Source organism: Sander vitreus, chromosome 10 (genome assembly GCF_031162955.1).
Source record: "Sander vitreus isolate 19-12246 chromosome 10, sanVit1, whole genome shotgun sequence".
NCBI lineage: Eukaryota > Metazoa > Chordata > Actinopteri > Perciformes > Percidae > Sander > Sander vitreus.
In genome coordinates, this window is record NC_135864.1 from 18727858 (window position 1) to 18753589 (window position 25732).

The 25732-nt window shown below is 41.0% G+C and overlaps 2 protein-coding genes across 3 annotated transcripts; one reads left to right on the top strand and one right to left on the bottom strand.

Moving 5' to 3' along the window:
• Nucleotides 1-225: 225 nt before the first annotated feature.
• On the bottom strand, nt 226-12564 carry LOC144524443 (uncharacterized). The gene is made up of 9 exons (XM_078260709.1): nt 12548-12564; nt 11075-11175; nt 7886-7938; nt 7737-7789; nt 7366-7421; nt 7064-7238; nt 4940-6151; nt 1739-1851; nt 226-1616 (listed from the first exon to the last, which is right to left on the bottom strand). Coding segments are annotated over exons 1-9 (1800 nt in total). The 5' UTR covers nt 12549-12564; the 3' UTR covers nt 226-1580.
• A 3395-nt stretch (nt 12565-15959) lies between these two features.
• LOC144524446 (arylsulfatase I-like) lies at nt 15960-23814 on the top strand. Of its 2 annotated transcripts, XM_078260714.1 has the most exons (3): nt 15960-16095; nt 19783-19958; nt 21897-23814. In XM_078260714.1, exons 2-3 carry the CDS (start codon nt 19804-19806, stop codon nt 23287-23289), a joined length of 1548 nt encoding a protein of 515 aa, XP_078116840.1. In that variant the 5' UTR covers nt 15960-16095; nt 19783-19803; the 3' UTR covers nt 23290-23814. The 2 variants fall into 2 exon arrangements, with proteins under 2 accessions (XP_078116840.1, XP_078116839.1); XM_078260713.1 differs by lacking the exon at nt 15960-16095 and having other exon boundaries at nt 19186-19958.
• Nucleotides 23815-25732: the final 1918 nt, after the last annotated feature.

Below are 25732 nucleotides of genomic sequence, written 5' to 3' on the forward strand. Positions count from 1 at the left end.
ATGTCAATCAGTGTTTCCCAAAAGCACAAGATGACATCCTTAAATGTTTTGTCCACAACTCAGATATATTCAGTGTACTGTCACAGAGCAGTGAAGAAACTAGAAACTATTTATATTTCAGAAGCTGGAATTAGAGAATTAATGTTTAATAGCTGACAACTAATTGATTAATCTTCGTAACTCTAACTGCCACTGCCCTCAAAAACAGACTTCAGGCAGACGGAGAACGTGCTTAAAAAACTATGGAGTTTAATTTGTATTAAAAGCAAAATGTACAATGCATATGCGAAAGCTTTATCAAACATTTAAAACTTTTGTTTACAAAATATGTTTTTCACAAACACAGGAATTTAACACAACATCAAATAGGCTTTTAAAACAATTGTCCACATATTTTTGAATAAATATAAAACTGGTGTTCTTTTTTTCTCCCCAAGAGCTGAGTTAATAGGCATATATTGAAGATTTACGACTGTGAAAACTTCCTGAGACGGAAAGAGAATGTGTTTAAGATCGACATTTTTCGGTTCAATCAATGACTGGATTTCACTCAAAGAAATATCATGAGAGGGATCATCCATTCCATTCAACAATCAGGTATAAATCCCTTTCATATATTCATGCCATTAAAATGGCAACATCAGATAAAACCATAGACTGTATATTAATGGACAGCGCATGTGTGACGTCACCCATTGGTTTGTGGAGATCTGCTATGAGTCGTCGAGTTTGCCGTTACGGGCGCAGCCATCCTGGTTGCGGATGTGACGATTTTAGACAAGAGGTGCGGTGAGGGAGGAGCTGCTTGCGAGTTTTTTTTTGCAGGATGGTAGGGGAAGACTCATCCCTGATTGGCTTGCCCTGACATCCTTACCCTAACCATAACCAATCCCACTCCTCTTGCCTAAACATAACCAACCCAACCAGAGCAGGCAACGAGTACTAGCCATTCAGGGATGAGTTCCCTAATGAATATTCATGAGTCTTCCCCCTATCATCCTGCAGAAAAAGAATTTCGCGAGCTGCTTACACTCTACGTTACGTTACACACTTTCACTGGCAATCACATCATAGCCACGCCCTAAAACACCCCCTGCTTTATCGCCGATTTTAAAATCAACAAGACCATAATTCAAAAAATTAACATCATTCTGTGTTGCAGAAGACTTAAAACTGGCAATTGAGAGCATAAACTCACTATGAAGATGTTTACTGAGGTAATAAATCAAGTGAGAAGTGGGTCACTTTCTCTTAGACTTCTACAGAAACCAAAATCCTTTTGCAACCACACGTGTCGCCCCCTGCTGGAATTCAGACAGAATGCAGGTCTAAGGCACTTCGCCGAACCGGATGTGTTGTCCATCAATATTAACAGTCTATGGATAAAACAGTGAAAAATAACAGCGGTGGCATAGTACACACAAAACAAATGAAAAAGATTTTTTTTAAATGTACCAAAATATAAAAAGTAATGTTCTCTTTACAGTTCTAAGTGATCCTTTCCATCCATTAAAATAGGATTAGAAATAAGGCGGACCGGATGTGTTGCCTTCATCCTTTGGTTCTGCAGCGATGAAGAATCAAACATCTTCACAACTCTTGGAGGATTTCTTTTTCTGTGAAGAATGACAGAAAAAGAAAAAGAAAAAAATTCAAGCAACTGAAGAACTATCTTCTAGTGCACAAAGGAATGAAGCACTGAAGCAGAGCGTTGGTGCCGACTAGGATTCTGGGATACCTTTTTGTGGCTGGTGTCACTTGAGGGCGTTTGGAGGGTTAGTGTGGCCGAAGCATCTTGGACAGAGACTGCAGGGGTTTCTGGGACCTCGGCTGATTTCAACTTGCTTTTTTCTGACAGAATGACAAATTAAAGGTGAATACAAACGTGCAAAAAAACCCCCAAAAAACTGCATTTTATCATGATTAAAGGAACACGCCGGCTTATTGGGACTTTAGCTTATTCACCGTATCCCCCAGAGTTAGATAAGTCCATACATACTGTAGCTGACGCTGGAAAGTGTATGTTCGTTGCCATGACAACACCGAAAATTAATATAAGTGATCTGTACGATTGCTAGGTGGTTTCAGTTTTATACATTATTATAAAACATTGTTCACTGAATTTCGAGTTCTGTCTGAGTTAAACTGAGTTGTATTTTGTCTTTTGGTATATTCAGTACGAACGACTTTTATTTTGGTAAGCTACAAGATTCAGCTACAAGGTAAGCTACCAGGGTAGTTATACATACTCTTCTCATCTCCGTGCGTGTTGTAACTCTGTCCGATGGCTCCACCAGTAGCTTAGCCTAGCACGGATCCTGAAGGTAATTGGTTCCAACTAGCCTACTGCTCCGAATAAGTGACAAAATAACGCCAACATGTTCCTGTTTACATGTAGGCCTGTCACCAAACAAATTTTGCTGGACGATAAATTGTCCCAGAAATGATTGCGATAAACAATAATATTGTCGTTCTGAGACCATTTTCATCTAATATAATGAAAATGACATAATAATGCAGGTACACTTTTTCAAAGATCAATAAACTTTTATTTATTTTTATTTCTAAAGAATATTTAACACTGGAATTGGAAGACATTTTAAATATCCACAGTAAATGAACAAAACAACCAAAAACAATAAATAAAATGGACTCTCAGTCTCCGTTAACAAAAAATGCACTTGAATAAAAACCAAACACAAGCAAAAACAATAAATAAAATGGAAATTTTTCCGGCCGCGATAATTTCCATTTAAAAATGATCGAGCTCATTTTTATTTATCACGCGATTAATTGATTTATTGCATATTGCGACAGGCCTATTTACACGTTGTGATTTGTAGTCACAGCGTGTACAAATAACAAGGTCACATGAGAAACAGCCATCTTCTAACCGTATATAAACTGAGAACTATATTCTCAGAAAGGCGAAGCACTGCTACTTCTGCTACTTGGGCGGAGTGATACAGTGGGGTAAAAAAGTATTTAGTTTTTTGTTTTTTTTGCCACCAATTGTGCAAGTTCTCTCACTTAAAAAGATGAAAGAGGCCTGTAATTTGCATCATAGTATTCATTATCAATGTGATAATCCAGAAAATCACATTGTAGGATTTTTAATGAATTTATTTGCAAATTATGGTGGAAAATAAGTATTTGGTCAATAAGAAAAGTTCATCTCAATACTTTGTTATATACCCTTTGTTGGCAATGACAGAGGTCAAACGTTTTCTGTAAGTCTTCACAAGGTTTTCACACACTGTTGCTGGTATTTTGGCCCATTCCTCCATGCAGATCTCCTCTAGAGCAGTGATGTTTTGGGGCTGTCGCTGGGCAACACAGACTTTCAACTCCCTCCAAAGATTTTCTATGGGGTTGAGATCTGGAGACTGGCTAGGCCGCTCCAGGACCTTGAAATGCTTCTTACGAAGCCACTCCTTCGGCGGTGTGTTTGGGATCATTGTCATGCTGAAAGACCCAGCCACGTTTCATCTTCAACACCCTTGCTGATGGAAGGAGGTTTTCACTCAAAATCTCACGATACATGGCTCAATTCATTCTTTCCTTTACACGGATCAGTCGTCCTGGTCCCTTTGCAGAAAAACAGCCACAAAGCATGATGTTTCCACCCCCATGCTTCACAGTAGGTATGGTGTTCTTTGGATGCAACTCAGCATTCTTTCCCCTCCAAACACGACGAGTTGAGTTTTTACCAAAAAGTTCTATTTTGGTTTCATCTGACCATATGACATTCTCCCAATCCTCTTCTGGATCATCCAAATGCTCTCTAGCAAACTCCAGACGGGCCTGGACATGTACTGGCTTAAGCAGGGGGACACGTCTGGCACTGCAGGATTTGAGTCCCTGGCGGCGTAGTGCGTTACTGATGGTAGCCTTTGTTACTTTGGTCCCAGCTCTCTGCAGGTCATTCACTAGGTCCCCCCATGTAGTTCTGGGATTTCTGCTCACCGTTCTTGTGATAATTTTTACCCCACGGGGTGAGATCTTGCGTGGAGCCCCGGATCGAGGGAGATTATTAGTGGTCTTGTATGTCTTCCATTTTCTTATAATTGCTCCCACAGTTGATTTCTTCACACCAAGCTGCTTACCTATTGCAGATTCAGTCTTCTCAGCCTGGTGCAGGTCTACAATTTTGTTTCTGGTGTCCTTTGACAGCTCTTTGGTCTTGGCCATAGTGGAGTTTTGAGTGTGACTGTTTGAGGTTGTGGACAGGTGTCTTTTATACTGACAGCAAGTTCAAACAGGTGCCATTAATACAGGTAACGAGGACAGAGGAGCCTCTTAAAGAAGAAGTTACAGGTCTGAGAGCCAGAAATGTTGCTTGCTTGTAGGTGACCAAATACTTATTTTCCTGAGGAATTTGCAAATAAATTCATTAAAAATCCTACAATGTGATTTTCTAGATTTTTTTTTCTCATTTTGTCTCTCATAGTTGAAGTGTACCTATGATGAAAATTACAGGCCTCTCTCATCTTTTTAAGTGGGAGAACTTGCACAATTGGTGGCTGACTAAATACTTTTTTGCCCCACTGTATGCTTGCAGTACCTGAGAAGCCCCGAGCAGAGAGTAGCAATGCTTCGCCTTTCTGAGAATATAGTTCCCAGTTTATATACGGTTAGAAGATGGCTGTGTCTCATGTGACCTTGTTATTTGTACACGCTGTGACTATACAAATCACAACATGTAAACAGGAACATGTTGGCGTTATTTTGTCACTTATTCAGAGCAGTAAGCTAGTTAGAACCGATTACCTTCAGGATCCGTGCTAGGCTAAGCTACCGGTGGAGCCGTCGGACAGAGTTACAACACGCGCGGAGATGAGAAGGGTATGTATGGACTTATCTAACTCTGGGGGATACGGTGAATAAGCTAAAGTCCCAATAAGACGGCGTGTTCCTTTAATGTGACTTATCTACTCACTTTTCTTCTTCTCTGTTGGAGGACTTGATGTCTCGGGGTCAGGTGGAGGTAGTGGTTCTTCTGTGTCATTATTTTTCAATGATGAGTCCTTTTTCTTTTTCTTCTTCTTCACTTCAGTCATCTGCTCTGGCGTTTCCTCTCCGTCACCGCTCTCCGATTTATTTGCCATCGTTGTATTTTCTTCAACTGTCTGCTCTGACATCTCCTCATTATGACCACATTTGTGCTTTTTTCCCCTCGTCGTTCCTTCACCTATCTGCTCTGAATTTTCTTCATCAGGTTTCTCCTTTTTCTTCTTCTTTGCTTTCTTTTCTTGAACTACCGGCTCTGAAGGTCCTCGGTCTCCTTCTACTGTTTGCGCTGAATGTTCCTCACTACCAGCTGTCCTTTTCTTCTTTGCTTTCTTTTCCTCAGCTACCTGCTCTGAATTTTCCTCACTGTCCGCTGTCTTTTTCTTCTTCGCTTTCCTTTCCTCCGCTGTCTGCAGTGGATTTTCATCACTGTCAGTTTTCTCCTTTTTCTTCTTCTTGGCCTTCTTTTCTTGCACCATCGGCTCGGAAATGTCCTCGTTCTCAACATCCCCATTTTTGTTCTTCTCGATGTCTTCTTCCGTCTTGCTCATTTTACTTTCTCCCTTTGTTCCTTTTGCCCTTTTCTTCTCCTCTGCAGGTTTATCAGCAAACTCTTGCTCTGTGACTACGGTCTTCTTCTGCTCGTCACTGTCCTTGTCGTCTCCACCGGCCTCATTTGGATTCTCTTCCACCTTATCTTCAGTCATCTCCTTTTTCTTCTTCATCTTCTTCTTCTTCGTCTTGGGCTCAGACGTTGTCTCATCTGTTTTTTCTTCACTCTGGGTCACATCTTTTTTTCTTTTCTCTTTCTGTGGTGTCTGTTTTGACGGGGAGAGAGTGGACGCTGCTGTCCTGTCCTCTACAGCGTTGAAGCTTTGCTCTTGGCTCGGGTGGGCAGACGAGGTCACAAGCGAACTCTTCTTTGGCCTGCTCCTCTTGGGTTTACTATTCTTTGTTGCCGTTTGCGTCGTGGCTTTCGCCTCCACCATTTCATTCTTTCCGACCGTGCTGTTATTCTGTTGAACTGGCGTGTCGGTTTTGGCAGGAGGCTTGGCCCGGGGCTTCCTCACTCTCTTTTTAATGGCTGGCGGTGCAGACGAGTCCAGAGCATTGATGGTGTCCATCTTGGCCATGTCCGACTCTGTGGACAGAGTAAACAGGGTGAAGACATGGAACAGACATTGCTAGGTGGCACAAATGCGTAAAAGAAAACATCAACGGCAGCCACACGGCTACACAGCTCTGTTAGTATGACATCACCGTTTCCCATGGTGGAGTCGTTCACTGGGGGTGTTCTTGTCTTTCTCCCTTTAAGTGAGAGGCCCCAGCTTTCCCTGTCTTTTTATTTCCCACCATGTCCTACATTTCATAATCCTCTTAATGATCTCAACCTCACCACCCTTCATTCTGTCTCTTTCAAATGTAAACAACACAAATTACCTAGAGTGTCTGGCTATCTGAACTGGGGGTCAGCCCAATGGTCCCACAGCCCTATGTTCCCACATTTCTAAGATTTTTTTTTAAATTAGGCCCTATGTTAGGGTTACATTCTATCTGTAGTCCATTACTACTGGATAATAAGTTGGGTGTAATTGGCTACCAAATTGGGAGAAAGGGGGATACAATCTGATACACATTTATGAAAAAGCAAATGTGGGAACATAGGGCCTAATTTTGAAAATAATCTTAGAAATGTGGAATTAAAAAATTAGAAACTGTTTCCGTGCTTGGTCTTTGGACATATTAGCAGTATCTTACAAACCCCAATTACAATGAAGTTTGGACATTGTGTAAAATGTAAATACAAACAGAATACATGATTTGTCAAATCCTTTTCAACCTATATTCAATTGAATACACTACAAAGACAAGATATTTAATGTTAAATCTGATCAATTGTATTGTTTTTTTTGTTCATTTTGAATTTGATGCCTGCAACACGTTCCAAAAAGCTGGCACAGGGGCATGTTTACCACTGTGTTACATCACCTTTCCTTTTAACAACACTCAATAAGAATTTGGGAACTGACGACATTAATTCAGTGGCACCTACCTGTCATCTGCAAGACCATTTTCTTCCATTTATCGACATCCAGACTGCTGTCAGAGTCTGAATCATCTCCTCCAGCGGCCACCAACTTGTCTTTTGTTTGGGTCTTTGATTTTTTCGCATTGGTGACATTTTCTGCAGATTTACCTTCACTTTTTTTCCTTTTCGCTGGCACAGACTAAAAAGAAAAGAAAAGAACAGACTAATTAGTAAAAAAAAAGTTAATGAACATGAATCGGACCAGTTGTTGGTTAAATGTTGGCTTAAATGTTGCATTCAAAAATAAAACCAAAATAAGAAATCACCTTTTTTTGTGTCTCTGCTTTGTTTGCAGGTTTGTCCTTCTTTTTTTTTGGAGTGGCTGTACATAAAAAGTTTGTAGAAAGGGTTAAAAAAAAGTATTCAAGTGCACAACCAGATTATCATTGCATAATAAACAATAGATCAGAAGGGTTTTAGATAGGAGGAAAAACCAAAGTCATCCTAAAACAAGTTGGAGGCAAAAAGAAATGAAAAGGGAACTAGTCTGACAAATCAGACCTCTCAACAGCCACCCACATCTCCAGTTTTGATAGGATGCAAACATGAAAAAGCAATTCAATCTAATTATCAAACTATGCACAAACAGTTGGACCATTTCCATGCTGTGTAAGATTGAAGAAAGAAGCAGTCATACCCTTAACTGGAGTCCCTTTGGCTGACTCCGGCTGCTTTTTCTTTTTTGAGTCCCTGGCGGGAATAGAAACAATACTTGGCACACATGTCATCACTACCAACAAAGTCAAATTGAGATGTTTGATTCCTGCATTAAGAAATCATACTCACTTTAACCACGAACTGTAGATGTCCAATAATGTTGCAGATGTTTTTTTCTCCCCCTGCAGGAAAATAACAAAATCTAAATATCAAACCATGCAATGATTAGGCAGTTAATTAGGTATACTATTTAATACCATTATACAGTCCTGATGTTGATAGCCTTACTAGCACGAGAATATTTTTTCAACATTTCCACATGAATCAAATTCACAGATCTGTTTTTGACATGTCATTGCAATTATTGTTATGCAGTGGAGCAAGTAATAATGTGATATTACTCAATCTTGTGTTTGACAGAAAAGGGCGTGGTTTTTGTTCATGTTGGTCATGTCTGCCCAATAGGAAAGTGCTCTGTGTTTACCCAGTTTGGAGAACCTCTGCACTCAACTACAGTAAGGTTAGATTTAGCTGGCTGGGCCTTATGAACTAAAGCTATACTGGCAACTCGTGTTATTCATTTAATCTTTTAAAATGTCCCACATTAAGTTTTAACTATTTTAATTTGAAACACCTGTTATACACTTGCCATTCTTTTCTCTCTCACAATTTGAACTGCTGAAAAAACACATGATGTGGGCAGCACTTAGGTCTGTCTACGCATGTCATAATTACTGTGAAGCCATTTTGAAGACCTAATCACCAGCAACATTACTAGGTCCTGACTGGCTGACAATAACAGCTCCTAAATGCATTCCCCCCCAAAAAAACATGAATGCACATGAAACAAAAATACAGTGGGATGAACAGAAGACTAGCAGTTTGAAAACTACTGCAATGATTGTGGGAGTTAACTCTGAAAGAGTGTAGGAGTGTAAGTAAGCACACTATTACACTATATTTTAAGCAATGTTATTCATTACTCATAACAACGTCTGTGTGACGATAACTGGACAGTCCCTCCAGGATTTCGCGGCCTTTTTTGAGATTGTTGCGGCCCAAAATGCCTGATTTCGTGGGAGCTTTTGTAAAAAAATTGCGATAAAAGTTGCGATGTTTTTTGTATGCTTGTTGCAATGAAGTTGCGGGAGACAGTGAAAGTTGCGATTTTTTTTTGTATAGTTCTTTCAAAATAAAAAAGGAAACCTGTTTTGGGGAGAATACAATTACTCTGGGCTGAGATTTCCTAGTAACTTTACCAAAAAGGCTCAGGATGCTGTAAATGTTGGTATAATATGAAAATGGCTGGTGGATTTAAGACAAAAAATAATAATTTATTGAATGAATACAATTTGAACATATCTGTCAGTGGCTTGTTGATCTTTACATCGTTAGTTATTTTCCTATCCTGGCCTGGGACACACATTCATACGGTTTGATAATACTGACTTTAACTTATCATTGCACTTACAATAACGAGCGTAGCTGTCCTCAATTTAGGTCATCGTGTGTCGTCTCATCTCCTTTTTCTCCTGCATCCACCGTGTGTGTGTTGTTTGTGTGTGTGTGTGTGCAAGCGTCAGTCGCGGGGGGTACGGAGCAGTAGTCCCACCCGCTGCAGAGAGCCGACAGCCAGGATGGAAACGGCAGCAACTTCAGCGACTTTTAAATCGTTAAAGTCTACATTGATGTTAAAATGTATCGGACAGTCTGAAATGTTTTGCACGGTCTTTCGCTGTACTTTGTGTTGGTAAATGAGTCACACACACGTCTCGTCTTCATATCAAAAACAAGGAAATGATCAACCCGTTCTCACTCCCGATTGGTCACTGGCTCTCTCGAGGGCACGTGGGACTGCTGTGATTGGTTGAAGTCGCGGGAAGCGTCAGGTTATTGGTCAAATGTGCAGAAAAGTTGTGGTGATTGGTCAAAATTGCAATTTGTCGCACCAAATTCCCGGTGATTGGTTGAATTCGCGTGAATTGACGCGATCGCGACATTGCGAAATCCTGGAGGGACTGACTGGAGGATAGTTTAACGTGTGCAGTGTTTCCTTTAGGATTTTTTTTTAGCAGTGGGGGCAGGTCCACACCCTGCCATGAAACGGAACTGACACTTCGCTGCAACACAAACTAATATATTTATTCACCTCTATTCACACACACAATGAGGCATATTTTCTGTGATTAAACTGTATTTTTGAGTTACTATATAGGCCAACTTTGATCTTGACATATAGGCTAAGCATTCTGTAGCAAATAACAATAAACCCACTATTAATTACATTATCTTAATGCAGTGTAAATACTTCAGCATGTAAATAATGCACCTAAAATACAAACGTGGGCGAGGGCGTTAAGCAATCGCTATCGAATCATCCAAAAAATCCTCAACAATAAACCACGTTAAGCTTTTTCACGTTATGACTTATAAACCCCATGAGAACCGCGGGGAGTCAACCCACAGCCGCTCCGCTGCCCTGCTGAAAATGTGAATCAGAAACACTTAATGTCAGATAACGTCCACAATAATTGGAGTTTGGGTTCGCTTTTTTGACAGTTTTCAGTGGTTATGAGGAGCAATACGAGAGAGAAATCTGGTGATGATTGATCGTTGTTTAGGTACATTAAACCACGTTAAGCTTTTTCCTTACATAGGCTCTAATGAAGCAGAAACGCTTAATGTCAGATAACGTCCATAATAATTGGAGTTTCAGTTTGGGTTAGATTTTTTGACAGTTTTCAGTGGTTATGAGGAGCAATATGAGAGAGGAATTTGGTAATCATTGATCATTGTTTACGTACATTAAACCACGTTTTTATTCAATAGTAAGCTACAGGACAGCGTCTTTCAAAACATGACCTGCGCAAAAGAGAAAAAAAAAAAAATAATGAATAAGTCATTGTACCCAGCACTTCTGGAAATGTACTTCCGAATGCGTCTCTGTCTCCAGCACATTTCAAACCAAACTGACGCCCATGCGTGGGGGGCAGAAATGTTGCCGTGGGGGGCCGCCACGGTCAAATCAACATAGGCCTAGAGGAAACACTGGTGTGACAAAATACTGTTCAAGACTCAAGACTGTAAAAAAAAACTAAAGTCATTGTACACTTAACAGATAGTAAGGCAGCTTTGACACAGGCAATTCAACTTCTCAAGTTAATGATCACTGGGAGTGTTTCCATTTTCAAACCGGAAACATTGACGCAAACTCCACCAGTTACAGGCTACTTTACACAATATGTGTGTGTGTGTGTGTGTGTGTGTGTGTGTGTGTGTGTGTGTGTGTGAGAGAGAGAGTAGCGTTGTGTTGTTGACCTGTAGGCTGTGCCTCTGTAGCTCATCTGCAGCTGAGTGGAAACCATGCTCCTTCAAATGGCGGTAGATCAGATGGGTCAGCTCGTGCTTTGATGCGTCCACTGACATGTTCGACACACGAAGACAAAATAAACACGCAAAAGTCACGTCTAACTTAAAAGTATATTCATATTAAAACAAACTGTACACACACTGCAGAGTCACTGCTACTCCACTTACTGAAACAAGCATGTTAGCATGTTGAACTCTGAACTCAGGACGTGGTTCCTTTTACCGCTGCAATGCACCATGGGATATGTAGTTCCGCGAAACAGCCCATATTCAGCCAGGTCTTTTCCTTTCTTTTACTGTCTATGGTCTTTTCAGGGTCTTGTGTAGTTTCTGGTCGGATTCTTTTTTTGACTGTCTGGGCACAGTCTGTTGTTTCACCTTTATTTGCTATTTTAAGCAGAATATCACACTGGCCCCAGTATTAAATTGCCATTCACACCAACCAACAAAGACCCTTTCTTTTTCAATTTTTATTTTTTATTTTGAACCTGCTCGTTACTTTCCTTTGATGTTGCTCAATTTCAGCTCAGTTGCATATCCTGTCACTTGTTAACAGATGAGCGACTCCCTTAAACCAGTCAAGGCCTGATTTGGATCAATCTAATCTTCTAGGTAATTTTCCCCTGGGGCAATCTTTTACAGATTTTTAAGAGATCATAGTGATCTGTTCTTTTTTTTCTTTTTCTGGCAGCCTCCTGAAGGAGGCTTCTTCAGGATTTTCTACAGAGTTGGTTTGTGGTGGCTCCACATCATTGACTATAATGTTGGCATACTTGGCTCTAGTAAAAGTCAAGCAACTGATCTGATGGCTTGTTCTCATTTTGTTTAGATTTTGTTGTTCATTTAGTATCTACCTTTCAAAATGTCAAAACAATTAGTCTACTTGTTCTTGGAACTTTTACTTCTGTCCTGGATGACAAAGATCCCCTAAAATCATAGTATAACAAAAACCTTGTCAAGTGACCAGTAGTGGAGGATGTATTCAAATTATATTCATTCAATAGCTTACTTAAATAAAAGTATGAACGTGTTATCAACAAATTAAGGCAGCGTGTTGTCTGTAGTTGACTGCCTGTCCCTGTTAAAGGTGCATAACTGAACGGTGGCATTTAGTGAGCAAAGCAAGCCCTGATATCTCCAGCTGTGATGACTGTGTGCACACACAAAAAGGTGAGAAATAAAAGAGAGGACCAACATAGACCACTAGGCCATACTTTGGGAAATAACACCGACATTATCCTGTAAGTCCTTAAATAAACTGCCTCTTCTTGTCCCTTCTGGCTGCCATTTAAGTTGTTTCTCTTGTGGGTCTAGGTTTCTTGACTCAGCTCTCTTCTCAAATCTCTTCATGTTGTAAAAACATCCTTTAACCTCAGAACCAGACAATCCACAAGGTAAGTCAAATTGACAAATCAGACTAACTTTTCAAAGGCTGCCAGGAAGGTCGATCTTCTGTTGATCAGGTGTATTTGGATAAATGCATGTCTTTTTTTTCCGGCTGGTGGTGTCTGGGCAGTGGATCTGAGAGAGCTGGTGGTGAGACAAGTTTGGGTCAAACTGGAGGAGAGTATTGGGTAAGCAGAGGGTCAGCAGGAGCAAACAGCTGAAAGAGTCCCATTCATGGAGCAAAACCAGGAAAGGAAAGCAGTGTGTATTCCAAACTCAACGTCAGTGCTCAGGGGGTCTCACCGAGCTTGACACACACACACACACACACACACACACACACACACCACGGGTTTGGCAAAACTGCGTTGGTTATGAGGCTGACTCAGCTCCCATTCGTGTTGATGAGACAGACCACCAAGGATTTATGGAAGAATAACAATATGTAAAATGGGAAATGTAATACGTCCTCCTCCACTTTTCTTCTAAATGTCATGATATATTAAACAAACAACTGATAGGTGTTAAAGTAAATAGTATTTTAGAGAAGGAGGTAAAGTTATCAGAGATGCAGAGGAGACCAAATAACTTTACATCCTTGATCACAAGAAAAAAAAGAAGCTGGACATTTCCCTCGGCTTTGATGACATGTCGCAGTAAAAATATTTGCACAGGTTAGCCTTGTAAATGGCACTCTGTTTCACAGCAAATAAATCTACTTTACATTCCACATGTTTAGCAGCTCACGTCTGCGCTCACTCTGCAGGTAATTACCTACAACTATACCCGGTGAGATTTGTTATTCCTGGGGACCTTTACTATGTCACAGCCTGCCTTTTTGAGCAGTAGTAAAACAGCTGTAAGTAGAACACTTTAAGATGTATTAACATCTCGTTCTAAAAGATTATGACTGATTGCTTCATTAATTAAAAAGCAAGAACCCTTTATGGAAATTTCAAATACACCTACACACAAAGTCCCACAGTGATTGTTCATTGAGTGCAGGGACGGGCACAGACCGAGTGACTCATAACTCTACGCTAAAATGTCTCAGAGGAGTTTAAACCAGCTGATGGAGGCCACAATGATGTTTTCAACCTGGTCTCATGGGATATAGGCTACGTACCTCTGGCCACGTTTTTGCAGCCATAAGCGGAGTTTGACATTCGAGCCAGGGGGGGGCAAAAAAAAACTCATTGTAGCAGCTGAGACCTGGCCTACCACTTGGGGAACACAGCACGAGCACATAAGGACAAAACAAACATGCTAAATAAACATATGTTTATTTTTAAAGAAGATTTTAAATTACATTGTAACAATTTAACAACTCGCCTTTATGAAATCCAATCACGGCACGGCTGTCTTGGAACACAGTAAACAGGCGGTGGCAAACTGCCCCGACACTTAAATTCAACTAAAATGTAACAGTGAGCAATCAGTGTTCGACCTCCAGTCTGTTGAGACGCTTCTCCAAACGCAGAAACCAAGCGCAGTCACACCATAAAACGTTAAGACACGTTGAGATAAAAGATCCGTATTTTGCCGTAATCCAATGACACGGAAAAAAAAGTAATCCACAGCGATCAGTAGATCCACCTCGCCGTTTAAACAATGTGGAATAAAACGTATACAAGTCAAAATCTACACAAAACGCGCAATCAATTAGTAAGTTGACAGCAAATGTATATACATGGCATTTAGGAAACCTTTATTACAACGTTGGCACGGTAAGATGTCCAGACTAGTGCAACAGTAATTTTCGTTTTTTGCGTCCTGCATATGCGTCGACTATGGTCTCAGGTGAGAGGCAGAGCCATTTGTTTTTACTAAAGCAGTAGGCCTATATGAAATCAGATGTATTACCTACCACCATTTAGTGGTTTTGTGTTATAAATACGTACTGTCAGGTAGCCTATATTCTGCCAGAGTTTTGAGAAACAAATGTCCACTGGAGGTGCTAAAGAGAAGAACTGTAATGTGGCTGAAATGGGTTGTACTTTTAATCAACATTATTTTAAGGCAGTTTTTTTTAATGACACTTATCACTTAGCACAAATTTCAAACTAATGTATTTTAATTAGAAGTAGCTTATATTTCGTGCCTGTACCACATATTGTTTCTGTCAGAAAACATACTCAACTTTACTAATGATGGACTGCCACAACAGCAAAAAAGTAAAGTAAAGTAAGTAAACAAAAAAATAAATAAAAACAAAGTTTATTTAGGTTTTTTCTCCAGAGGGGTAACTCAGCCAACAAGGGCAGACGGGCTGTTGCCCGGGCAACATTAGCCTGTACCTGTGCATGTCCTTTTCAGATGTCCATCCAGGTGGCTCTGCTAGAGGGTCGTAATGAAGTGTTGTGTCTGGCCTTCCTGCCCAGCTGCTGCTGCAGATCCACAAGAGCCAAATCAAACACACCTTCAGTCTGGGGCTGAGGCCAGCACTGGAGCCCCGGACTGCCGCCTCACGTGTGAGGTCCCACCTGGTACGACATGATGTGTGGATGTTAAAACTGTTGCATATACGGATTGAAACAGCGCATCTGTTTTTTGCTAAATGTTTTTTGCACTGCAGATCTACTGAAAGTGGAGGCTGTGGCCGTTGAAGCTGACATGGTAAACCACATCGACTCTTAGCATGTGGCTTACCCACACCCACACCCACACCCAAATCTCATAGAACATGAAGACCTGGTTTAAGATTAGTTGTTACTTTATTTTGCTGTTATTAATATATATTTGTCTTATCTTTACAAAGCCAAAACAAGTCACTGCCTATTTGGTCCAAGTTGAATTCAGACCAGTGAAAACAGCTTTTCAAATTAGCAGTGCAGTAACAGAGCAAAGTAAATTGTAACTGCACACTGACTGCACTTTGTCACAGATAAACTGCCAACTAGACAGCTTAAGCAGAGTGTGCTATACAGTATCAAGGGAAAGCTAGCTGGTGGTGCCATAGCTAGACTTAGCTAAACTAAAACTACTGTGTAATTTGACATGCTGTTATTAGTCTGAATGAAGCCGGGGGCTTTGAAATTCAGTTTCTCATTCCACATAACTAAATGAAGCCAGAAATCCAACCATGATGGGAAAATCCAAAGAAAGGTTGTATCTGCACCCATGCATCTCTGTTTTTAGGTATTTTAGGGGTAAAATAATTAACCTTAAAAAGCATTAAATGAAGGAATTACAAAGTTTCTATCTATCATGCAGTTTGCAAGCTAGCCAGAACACTTTAAAGCGCCCATATTATGCTCATTTTCAGGTTCATAATTGTATTTTAAGGTTGTACCAGAATAGGTTTACATGGTTTAATTTTCAAAAAACACCATATTTTTGTTGTACTGCACAGCTCTCTCTCACTGCTGCAGATCCTCTTTCCACCTGGTCTCTGTTTTAGCTACAGAGTGAGACCTCTTCTTCTTCTTCTGTACTATCTTTGATTGCACTCGCACATGCAGTAGCTCAGATGTAGATCATGTCAGCTAGCTAGCTCCATAGACAGTAAAAGAAAGGCCGTTTCTCCAACTTCGGTCAGTTACAAGGCAGGATTAGCTGGGAGACTTTTAAATGAGGGTGCACATGTAAGTAGTTCTTTTGTAGATTATGGTGAACTGGTGTGTGTTGTAGCAGTGCTTTGCTATTGAGAACGAGGTAGCATGCTAGCGTTAGCGTTAGCATGCTAACACTACGAGCTAACGGTTGTGGTTAGCCAGCACGTTTCGGCTTGTGACGTCACACGCCGTATCTCACTCAAAACAGCATGGATGGATTTTTTTCAAAGTTGGTATGCGTGTGGAAGCACCAGAGACACAAAAGAACACCCCAAATCCCAGAAAATGTGTTTTTTTCATAATATGGGCACTTTAAACCTTTATCTCTCAACATCTGTACTTCTGTAGCTACTGCTGTCTATAGGGCAATATAATCATTGACTCTTGCCCTAAAATGATGGGATTTGATGAAGGGATGTTGAAAAATTATAACAGATGAAAAAAGAGATGTTGATCAGACTCTCGAAACAAAGGTACTTTTGTACATAGTAGAGGGGCGACAAGCTGAATACAGACCTATTGAAGTGAAGGTTTTTGGCCCAAGGTTGGCGCACAGGAAGAAAGAAAACCTCCATCCACTCTCACTCAGATTAGAAAATTGGGCAAAGAGGGGGAGAAATGTGCAGGTTTACTGGCAGGGCTGCGTTGATTAGAAAGAGGGTAGTGTTCATGGCAAAGGGGAGCAGCTGTATTCAGTAACAGCCCCTCTTCCTTTAGCCAAAGCCAACATCTGGTGCCGACCAACACAGAGCAGCAGCAGCAGCAGCACCCCCAGCCTCTGCTTCCCTTTCAACTCATTGTATTTTATGGTTTCCCAGAAAAAGGCGTAGAACCTGGTCAGAAATTGGCGTACAAGTAAGAAGATGCTGTGAACGTGTATGTCTGTGTTTGTTGGAGTTGGTTAAAACTAGTTCTTGGAGCTAATACACATATGAGTTTATACTGCTCTTGCGTTTTGTTCATTACGTTTATACTCTTGATCTGACAACAGAAGAAAATGTAAAAGGTTTTGAAAAGCTACTTGTGCCTTTTTCTAACTTCATTCATGAGCCCCCTGTAGTTTGAAGTAAGGAGCTCCTGTTTTATATATCCTCTTTCAATTAAGAAGTGGAGAAAAGGAAGTGTTGTTAAATTTACGATGTTCCACGAAACTCTGTTCATATCCTCTAGAAGATGTTAGATAAATGGGGAGGGTATACTGCACAACTAACAAACACACCACAGATGTTCACCGCACAATAAATGCAACTGAGAGAGTTTTCATAGTAGCTTGATTTCAAAGTCACATCTATCTCCATTTACTGTAGTAAAGATATATTTTCCACTCAGAACCTCACTTTGAAATCGTCCTTTTCATATGTAGTCATTTAGGAAAGCAGGAGAGAGTGTTCAAGGAGATGAAAAGACTGAACTAAGAGTCTGAGAATGCGATCTGCAGTTTAAACTTACATTTCCACTGAGTCACAAATGGGTTAACAACAACTCAACATGACTGGTTCATTAAAGGAGAGTGCCCTTCTTCAGTGTGATTGCCCAATGTTTCTCTGATGTTTGGTAGGATTTTTGCGAAGACCTTCGGCTGTCCAAACCGTTCCCTCTAGGAAAACTACATAAATAAACACAAGCGTGTAAAACTTCAGGTGCAGCTCAATAATTTTTTCTTCTCTTGACTTGCCCTAAACTCAAATGATGCTTTTGCTTCTGGGCAAACATCCCCAGCCGCAGCTTCATGCCCTTTACGGGAGGCTCTTACTTCCTTTGGCTCCCCCCCGACCTCCATGCCCACAAGTCTCTCCGTTACCAATATCAACATTTGCAAGGTGTGATGTTTTACCTTCCAGTGTGTGTTTCTATGTGCAGGCCATGTTTCACTTCAACTTTAAGTTATTCAAAGGATTTAGGGTTTAATGTGAAAATGATATTTGGAAATATACCACAGTGAATGTACAGAAGCTGATAATATTTGGGCCTCTTATACAATCAATACAGTATTTTAGGATTAGATTGCACAAAACCCATGTAGTGTGCCATGGTGTCACACACTTCACGAGGCCATGATGGGATGCTAGATTTTTTTTCACCTAGTTTGGCAGTATGTAAGCTACAGCGTGTTCCATGACATCATGGTCGTTAATATTTCTGATCCTGTAAGTCTGGGCCCTCCTGCCTGGCCACCTTCTCACATCATACAGGATGTGAAGTTTGCCAACATGTGGTCAAAATGTTACAATTTAGCACATAAAAATATGAAGTTCTTTCAAAATGACATATGAGAAACTAGATGTTTTTAGTGGCTTGCCATAGTGAAAGACAACATGGTCCGGGTTCAATGTGTAGATTGTCGTGACTCTTGACAGGGTCACGGTAGGAGTTTAGGGCAACATGATCACTTAATTGTGACCATCTTAAAAGACATAAATGTTATGTTGCCTCACCTCATATGCTACATTATTAGCCATGTTCCTTAAAAATCGATACAATCGAAAATTGATTTACATATCCTTCTTTACAAATGAGTGTCCTTAATTCCTTGTTTCATGACTCTCCACAGAACTTCCTTGGTTCCCAGTTAATCTGCAGCATGTTGTAGGTCTACAGACAACATGCTGTCGGGTAATACGTTCACACAGGAGCTGTGGCTGAGGCTGTGCAGTCCTGCTGCTCTCTGTTGACCTGCTGGATGATTTGTAAAGTGGCTCTTTGAGGCCTGGTTGGAGATGTTATCAGAGTCTGGGAAGCCTGCTCTGTCTCTCTCCTCGGGTCTGCAGCACTCATAAAACAGCAGGAATAATACGAGAGTGTTGGTGAGTGCAGGGGAGTGGAGTGAGGAACAGTGTCCAGGATTGTGTCTGTAGGGCCCCGTAGCTGCCCACAGACTCAAATCTCCCTCACACATCGTGTTTTTCTGAGCGAGGGTCTTTCTGTGGAGTCTCTGTCACCCACTGCTAAACCAGGTCAGATGGGAATGTTTTTTTTTTTCTTGGTTTCTAGTAATTCGTAAAGTGTGCAGTGTGGTTCATTGAAATCCAACCATGAAATGGCAGGAGTGAAGAGCAGAGTGCATGGAGTGAGGCTTTTTATTCTGTGTTCATGGTTGAAGCTGCTTTTACACTGAATGGCGCAAAATGTGAACATTTGCAACTGATTCGTGAGGTTTTTCAGAAGAATATCTAAATTTAGCAAACATATCAGTGCCAACTGCCTAGATATATTAAAATGATACCACAAGAGATCAAATATGAGATGTAAACTCACTATTGGATGCAGGAGAAACATCACAATCTGTGAGTGTTTTTGGGTGCTAGGGGGCTGATGTTATTTCAGTGAGGCAGCGGGGCAAAGAGGCGGAGTTAATGGGACCACAAGGGAAAGTGAAATCTTTTCAAAGGAGGCTGAAACAGTTTGGAGAGTGTGTAAGTATGGAGGTGTAGCTTTTCTTTCTGATTGCTGGACTGCATTTCAGTGCCAAGAGTTTGAAATGTGTTCACCCTCAGCCTCACTGCACAATGATTTGCTGACAACATACTGAAAACTTAGTTTAGCTTAGTTTAACTGATGTCAAGTGTCACAGGAACCATGGCAACAACAGCTCTGACCGGGTTCTCTATGATGAGCTTGCTCAGCCTCGGGTACCTGACCTGGGACCTGAGTCTGAGTCCTAACCAGGTGGAAAACGAGCCAGAGCACACTTTTGTTGACAGCTCTCCCGTCCCGCAGCCTCCTCACATCATTTTCATCATGACGGACGATCAGGGATTCAATGACATCGGCTATCACAGCTCTGATATCAGGACACCGGCGCTGGATAAACTGGCTGCGGACGGAGTGAAGCTGGAGAATTATTACATCCAGCCCATCTGCACGCCCTCCCGCAGTCAGCTCATCACTGGCAGGTAAAGTGTTTGTTTGTAGTTTAATTATTTAACTATGTACAACACAAATGTAGCTGCTATATATCTGTGTTGTTATGATTCGATTAGATGTAAGACATTTAGGCTATGTATTTTGTATTCTATATTTTGGAGTGTGTGTTCTGCATGTTTCTGAGAAAATAACTGCAGTGGAAATGCCCTCTTATGCAGTATTTTTCTGATAAAATCAAAGGAGCATGATCATTTAGGTGGGCTTGAAAACTGCATAATTACAAAGCCAGTAAATAACCTCATATTCCCATCTTCATTTTTTAAATAAATTTAGATTTCACTGAGATGTGACATTACATTTTGCTGTCTGAAAAAGTAATAGGCTATCGAATGGAAATACTGTTTAAAACCTTTAGCTTTAAATGAGATCTGAGAATACATATGATAATATATTACAATACATTTGGATTAAATATTTCTTAAGGCCCTGATGATAGCCTACAACAACTACTGTTTATTAAAGGACAAATCCGGCGCAAAATGAACCTAGGGGTTAATAACACATGGGTACCGAGTCGACCATTCTCTGGGATTTGTTTTCATGCTAATCGAATGTGCCGCTAATTAGCTTATAACGCTAGTCGTCGGGGCATGGTTAAAGTAAAAAGAAATCGCTATTTCTATACCACTAACAAGGCTCAAAATAGCACCACACTTCCACGGTAGCATAATGAGGGTCTCTACATGTAAACTGAAGCATTGAGAACTTTGTAAGTGTACAGATAGTTTATTAAAAAGATAGTTTATAAAGACCATTCACGTATACATGTGCGAAAACTGTCACAACCAGTCGAAGAACGAACGCCGTGTAACCAGTAACCAGTAACATAGCTCAAGCACGGTGTTCGTCATTCGAAGTGTGGTGCTATTCTGAGCCTTGTTAGTGGTATAGAAATAGCGATTTCTTTTTACTTTACCCGTGCCCCGATGACTAGCGTTATAAGTAGGGCTGTCAAACGATTACATTTTCTTAATCGTGATTAATCGTTGAATTTCTATAGTTAATCGCGATTAATCACATGTTTTATCACATTATTAAAATTCTATTATTTTGCATTTCAGAACTGTTTTTAAGTACATATTAAAAATGGAAAGCAATTCTTACCAGTGGATCTTGATTGGGAATCAAATGAATGCAAAGAAAGTGACTTTATGAACTTGATTTTAAGATTTGTATTTGTTTATTATATATTTAACCTAGTCACACATTTGAATTTAACAACAACTTTGAATGCACCACAAGGCTGTAAATTACCAGTTTCGTTAAACGCACCATCTGTGTTTTTCCGACAACAGCAGCTGCAGATTGTTACATCCCGGTGTCGGAATCCTCTACAGTGAAATACAGTCACACTTTACACCGTTTAGCGTTAGCTGTCAGCATTGTAACCGTGTTTAATCCAGCTACTAGCTAGCGGTAGGCTAACGTTAGCTGCTGTCGAGTATAGTGTTAACTAGCGTCATGTGGAGCGATGTTTCTGTTGCCTTTAACGTCTGTTTCAGAGCATCAGAGAGAAGTGCAGGCATATCAGTGGCACCAGAATGAGGCACCGAAATCCGCGTTGCTATTCCTGCAGCAGCAGGATGTGTTACGAGGAAGTATGGCAAAATAGTAGCCTGTTAGGCACGACGCAAAGCTGAGATAAGTAATACAAATGTTCTGATCAAAGCTCTGATCAAGTTTCAGACAAAAAACAAAATTTGTAGGCACTTTATGCGGCCTGTCTGTCTTCATCTATTCAACATTTGTTAACCGCCCATGAAGTTGAGAGAGGAAATGGGAATAATCTCCCTCTCCCCTCCTCTCTTACTTCCTGTCCCATCCCTGTGTGTAATTATCTAACCATCTGTTGGGTCTGGTTATTCATTGATAACACATTTGTGTGGTCTGAATGATTAACCCTACAGGTACCAAATTCACACTGGCCTGCAGCACTCCATCATCCGTCCCCGCCAGCCCAACTGCCTGCCCTTTGACCAGGTCACCCTCCCTCAGAGACTGCAGGAGCTCGGCTACTCCACCCACATGGTTGGCAAGTGGCACCTGGGCTTCTACAAGAAGGAGTGCCTGCCCACTCGCCGTGGCTTTGACACATACTTTGGCTCCTTAACGGGCAGTGTGAACTACTACACCTACAACTCCTGTGACGGCCCCGGGCGGTGTGGCTTCGACCTCCACGAGGGGGAGTCGGTCGCCTGGGATCAGAGGGGCAAATACTCCACCCATCTCTACACACAGAGAGTCCGCAAAATCCTGGCAACCCATGATCCTCAGTCCCAGCCGCTGTTCATCTTCCTCTCCTTCCAAGCTGTTCATACACCCCTGCAGTCTCCGCGGGAGTACATCTACCCGTACCGTGGGCTGGAAAACGTGGCCCGCAGAAAATACGCTGCTATGGTCTCAGCTGTAGACGAGGCAGTACATAATATAACGTACGCTCTTCGTAAGTATGGTTACTACCAGAACAGTGTCATCATCTTCTCCACTGACAACGGTGGCCAACCGTTGTCTGGCGGCAGTAACTGGCCGCTCAGAGGACGTAAAGGCACCTACTGGGAAGGCGGCGTCCGGGGTCTGGGGTTTGTCCACAGCCCTCTGTTAAGGAAGAAGAGGAGGGTGAGTAAAGCCCTAGTGCACATCACTGACTGGTACCCCACACTGGTGGGATTAGCAGGTGGCAATGAGTCCCTGACAGAGGGGGTGGATGGGTATGATGTTTGGGAAGCCATCAGTGATGGGAAGGAGTCACCCAGGTTAGAGATCCTCCACAATATTGACCCTCTGTATAACCATGCACGCAGTGGCTCCCTGCAGAAAGGATATGGGATTTGGAACACAGCTGTTCAGGCCTCCATAAGAGCTGGAGACTGGAAACTCCTAACAGGAGACCCCGGCTACGGAGACTGGATTCCGCCGCAGATGCTTCCGGGTTTCCCCGGCAGCTGGTGGAACCTGGAGCGCCACACTGTACAGAAATCTGTGTGGCTTTTCAACATCTCCGGAGATCCCAACGAACGTTTTGACCTTTCTGAGCAGAGACCAGATGTTGTCAAAGAGCTGCTGGCTAGATTGGTGTTCTACAATCGCACAGCAGTGCCAGTAAGGTACCCATCAGAGGACCTACGGGCTGACCCCCACCTCAATGGAGGTGCCTGGGTGCCCTGGGTAGGAGATGAGGAGGAGGACAGCTGGGACACCGTCTACCAAAAAAAGAACAAGGATTGGACGAAGCTGAAACTCTCCAAAAGCAGGTCGTTTTTCAGGAGACTCAACACTAGGATCATGTCCAACAGGATATAGAAAGGACATGACTAAAAAAAGGTTCAGAGGAGACACTCCTAGGATAAGGTTATATGAAGGAGAGTATTTTTGTTTTTGTTGAGTAAGGAATCAAGCTTCTGTAAGATCCAGCTGCAGTTACTGAGTTGTAGCTGCAGGTGTATGTTCAGTCTCTATAGAAGAACTATCTGATGAAAGAAATCCAATGAAAGTATTAATTGTTCAACTGGTTTGTATCTATTTTGAATAAAAAATGTGTGTTCCCCTAAATTAAAAATTCTGTCATGAAAAATTATTCCATCTTACAAGATGATACAAATATGTAAGCACATGTGTGTGCAAGAGAGACATACCAGATCGGGTTATTTTGTAAAATCAGAATTGCTGTATTTGACATGGATGGAAGGTGATAAGGAGAAATCATCTGGAATTATTTATAACTATAATGAATATAAATGATTTTAGTTGCAAGCTTTATTTCTTTTATTCAAACTCAAGTTCTCAATGTCTTCTACCTATTTATTTATACATTTTCAAATAAAAAAATACAAAAAATATGAGTTATTTTCAACTCTATTTATGCCAAATGTGCTTTTGTATATGTCATAATTCAGTTTTCTAATCCCCCTAATGTTAAAAGAGTTTTTTCTTCTACTTCTATTCCATTTAAATTAAAATGAGCTTTAGGTGTTCAGAAACACGACTCCAAATTAATGTTAATGTTGCAGTATCTGTTGGATGTGCTCACAACAGCAATATGATCTAGATTCAAGTCATTATTCTTGTGGTTTGAATCATTCACTCTACAAGCAGAAACAAAGGCACCAAACCAATTCTGAAAAGGTCAAAACATTGTGTATTCTTTAGGGCTGATAAAACGATTACATTTTTTTAATCGCGATTAATTGCTGAATTTCTATAGTTAATCGCGATTAATCACATATTTTATCACATGATTAAAATTCTATTATTTTGCATTTCAGAACAGTTTTTAAGTACATATTAACAATGGAAAGCAATTCTTACCAGTGTATCTTGATTGGGAATCAAATGAATGCAAAGAAAATGACTTTATGAACTTGATTTTAAGATTTGTAATTATTTATTTACTGTAAACAAATGAAAAATGTGTGAATCTGTCATTATTGCATAATTCCTCCAAGTACCTAACTAAAAAACTAAAAATCCCTATCCTTACCAGAGTCAATATAGTGTTTAGTAACTCCTAAATAATGTTGATTACTCACTGACGTCCACCGGTTAATGAGACAGCGTTTGCAGCACCTTGCAGCTGTTCCAGTGTGGCTGCTTTCTCCGTGTGGTACAGGCTGTGTATGGTGAAACTACTGTCCCCCTCGATGGCAACTAGACAGGTCAGAAACATGCCAACCGTAGTACTTCTTTAAGACCCGAGTCCTCTACGATGCTGACAGGTCTGCAGTTAGTTGCCACCCGTTTCGCAAGAGTTGTAATAATTGTTTGGGATTTGGTTTCATCCACAGGTCGGCAAGTAGCACTCTCCAAAATAGTGCTTTGCCTGAGTGGGTAGCATGCTAGCGGGAAGCATCATGTTAACTGTACTACTATGCTTAGCTCCGTAGGTGGTAGCTCAAGCTTGACGTGCTTCGGTGATATTTTAATTCGGCTTTACACAACGTGCATATGGCTTTCGACTTGTCTACGAGCCACCCGGGAGTTTTGGAAAATAAAAAGCTCCATTTCAGAGTTATTGCTGCTGTGTTTCTCCATCATGCCTGCAGCCTGCAGCAGCAGGATGTGTTAGGAGGAAGTATGGCAGCTTGATGATAACTAACGGTGCTGCAAAGGGTCAAAATAGTAGCCTGTTAGGCACGACGCAAAGCCGAGTGAAGTGTAAAATAAATTAATAAATGCCAGCATGCGATTAAAAAAAATTAATCGCTATAACGCTGACAGCCCTAGTATTCTTGTGTTGGCTCATCAGGGGATATTAGCAAATCACTGAATATTTCATCATGTACAAAGTTGTGCAGAAATGTTTGTTTTGCTGGAACTCAGATGGGAAAGTTGACCTTCTGCATGTTGGGCTTAAAGTTAAGGTTAACCTAACAGGTAGGTCTGTATGAAAGTTGTGTGACCATAATTCTCTTTTGATTAAGGGCACTGACAGATCTCTGGCCTCAAATGTAAACTACAAGCCTCATGTTTGGGTAGAGTCTTTTTCTTTTTTTTTTCAAACAGTTTACTTGTGCATGCATAGTTATAATTTTCACTTCTGTTTTTCCCAGCAGAAGATGTACTAAAAACAGAACAAAACTCAAGATTGCCTTTGCAAATGTAGCCTACAGTGGTTGAAACATGATGAAATGGTCATCCCAGTCAAAGGATGTTGGCTATTGCAAACCTGAGACTCAGTTTCACATATTTCAACAGAGAGGGTCGAAATATGATTTCTTCATATGGAGAGAGCCTTGACACTTGAAAC

Bases quoted from the DNA above. Each gene is read 5' to 3' on its own strand.
- LOC144524443 (XM_078260709.1), bottom strand. The intron at 7,239-7,365 runs GTGATTTCTTAT...TTTTCTTTTTAG, and splicing joins AAGCAGAGACACAAAAAAAG to TCTGTGCCAGCGAAAAGGAA. The intron at 1,852-4,939 runs GTGAGTAGATAA...TCATTCTGTCAG, and splicing joins TCCAACAGAGAAGAAGAAAA to AAAAAAGCAAGTTGAAATCA.
- LOC144524446 (XM_078260713.1), top strand. From the start codon at position 19,621: ATGTCAAGTGTCACAGGAACCATGGCAACAACAGCTCTGACCGGGTTC. The intron at 19,959-21,896 runs GTAAAGTGTTTG...TTAACCCTACAG, and splicing joins AGTCAGCTCATCACTGGCAG to GTACCAAATTCACACTGGCC.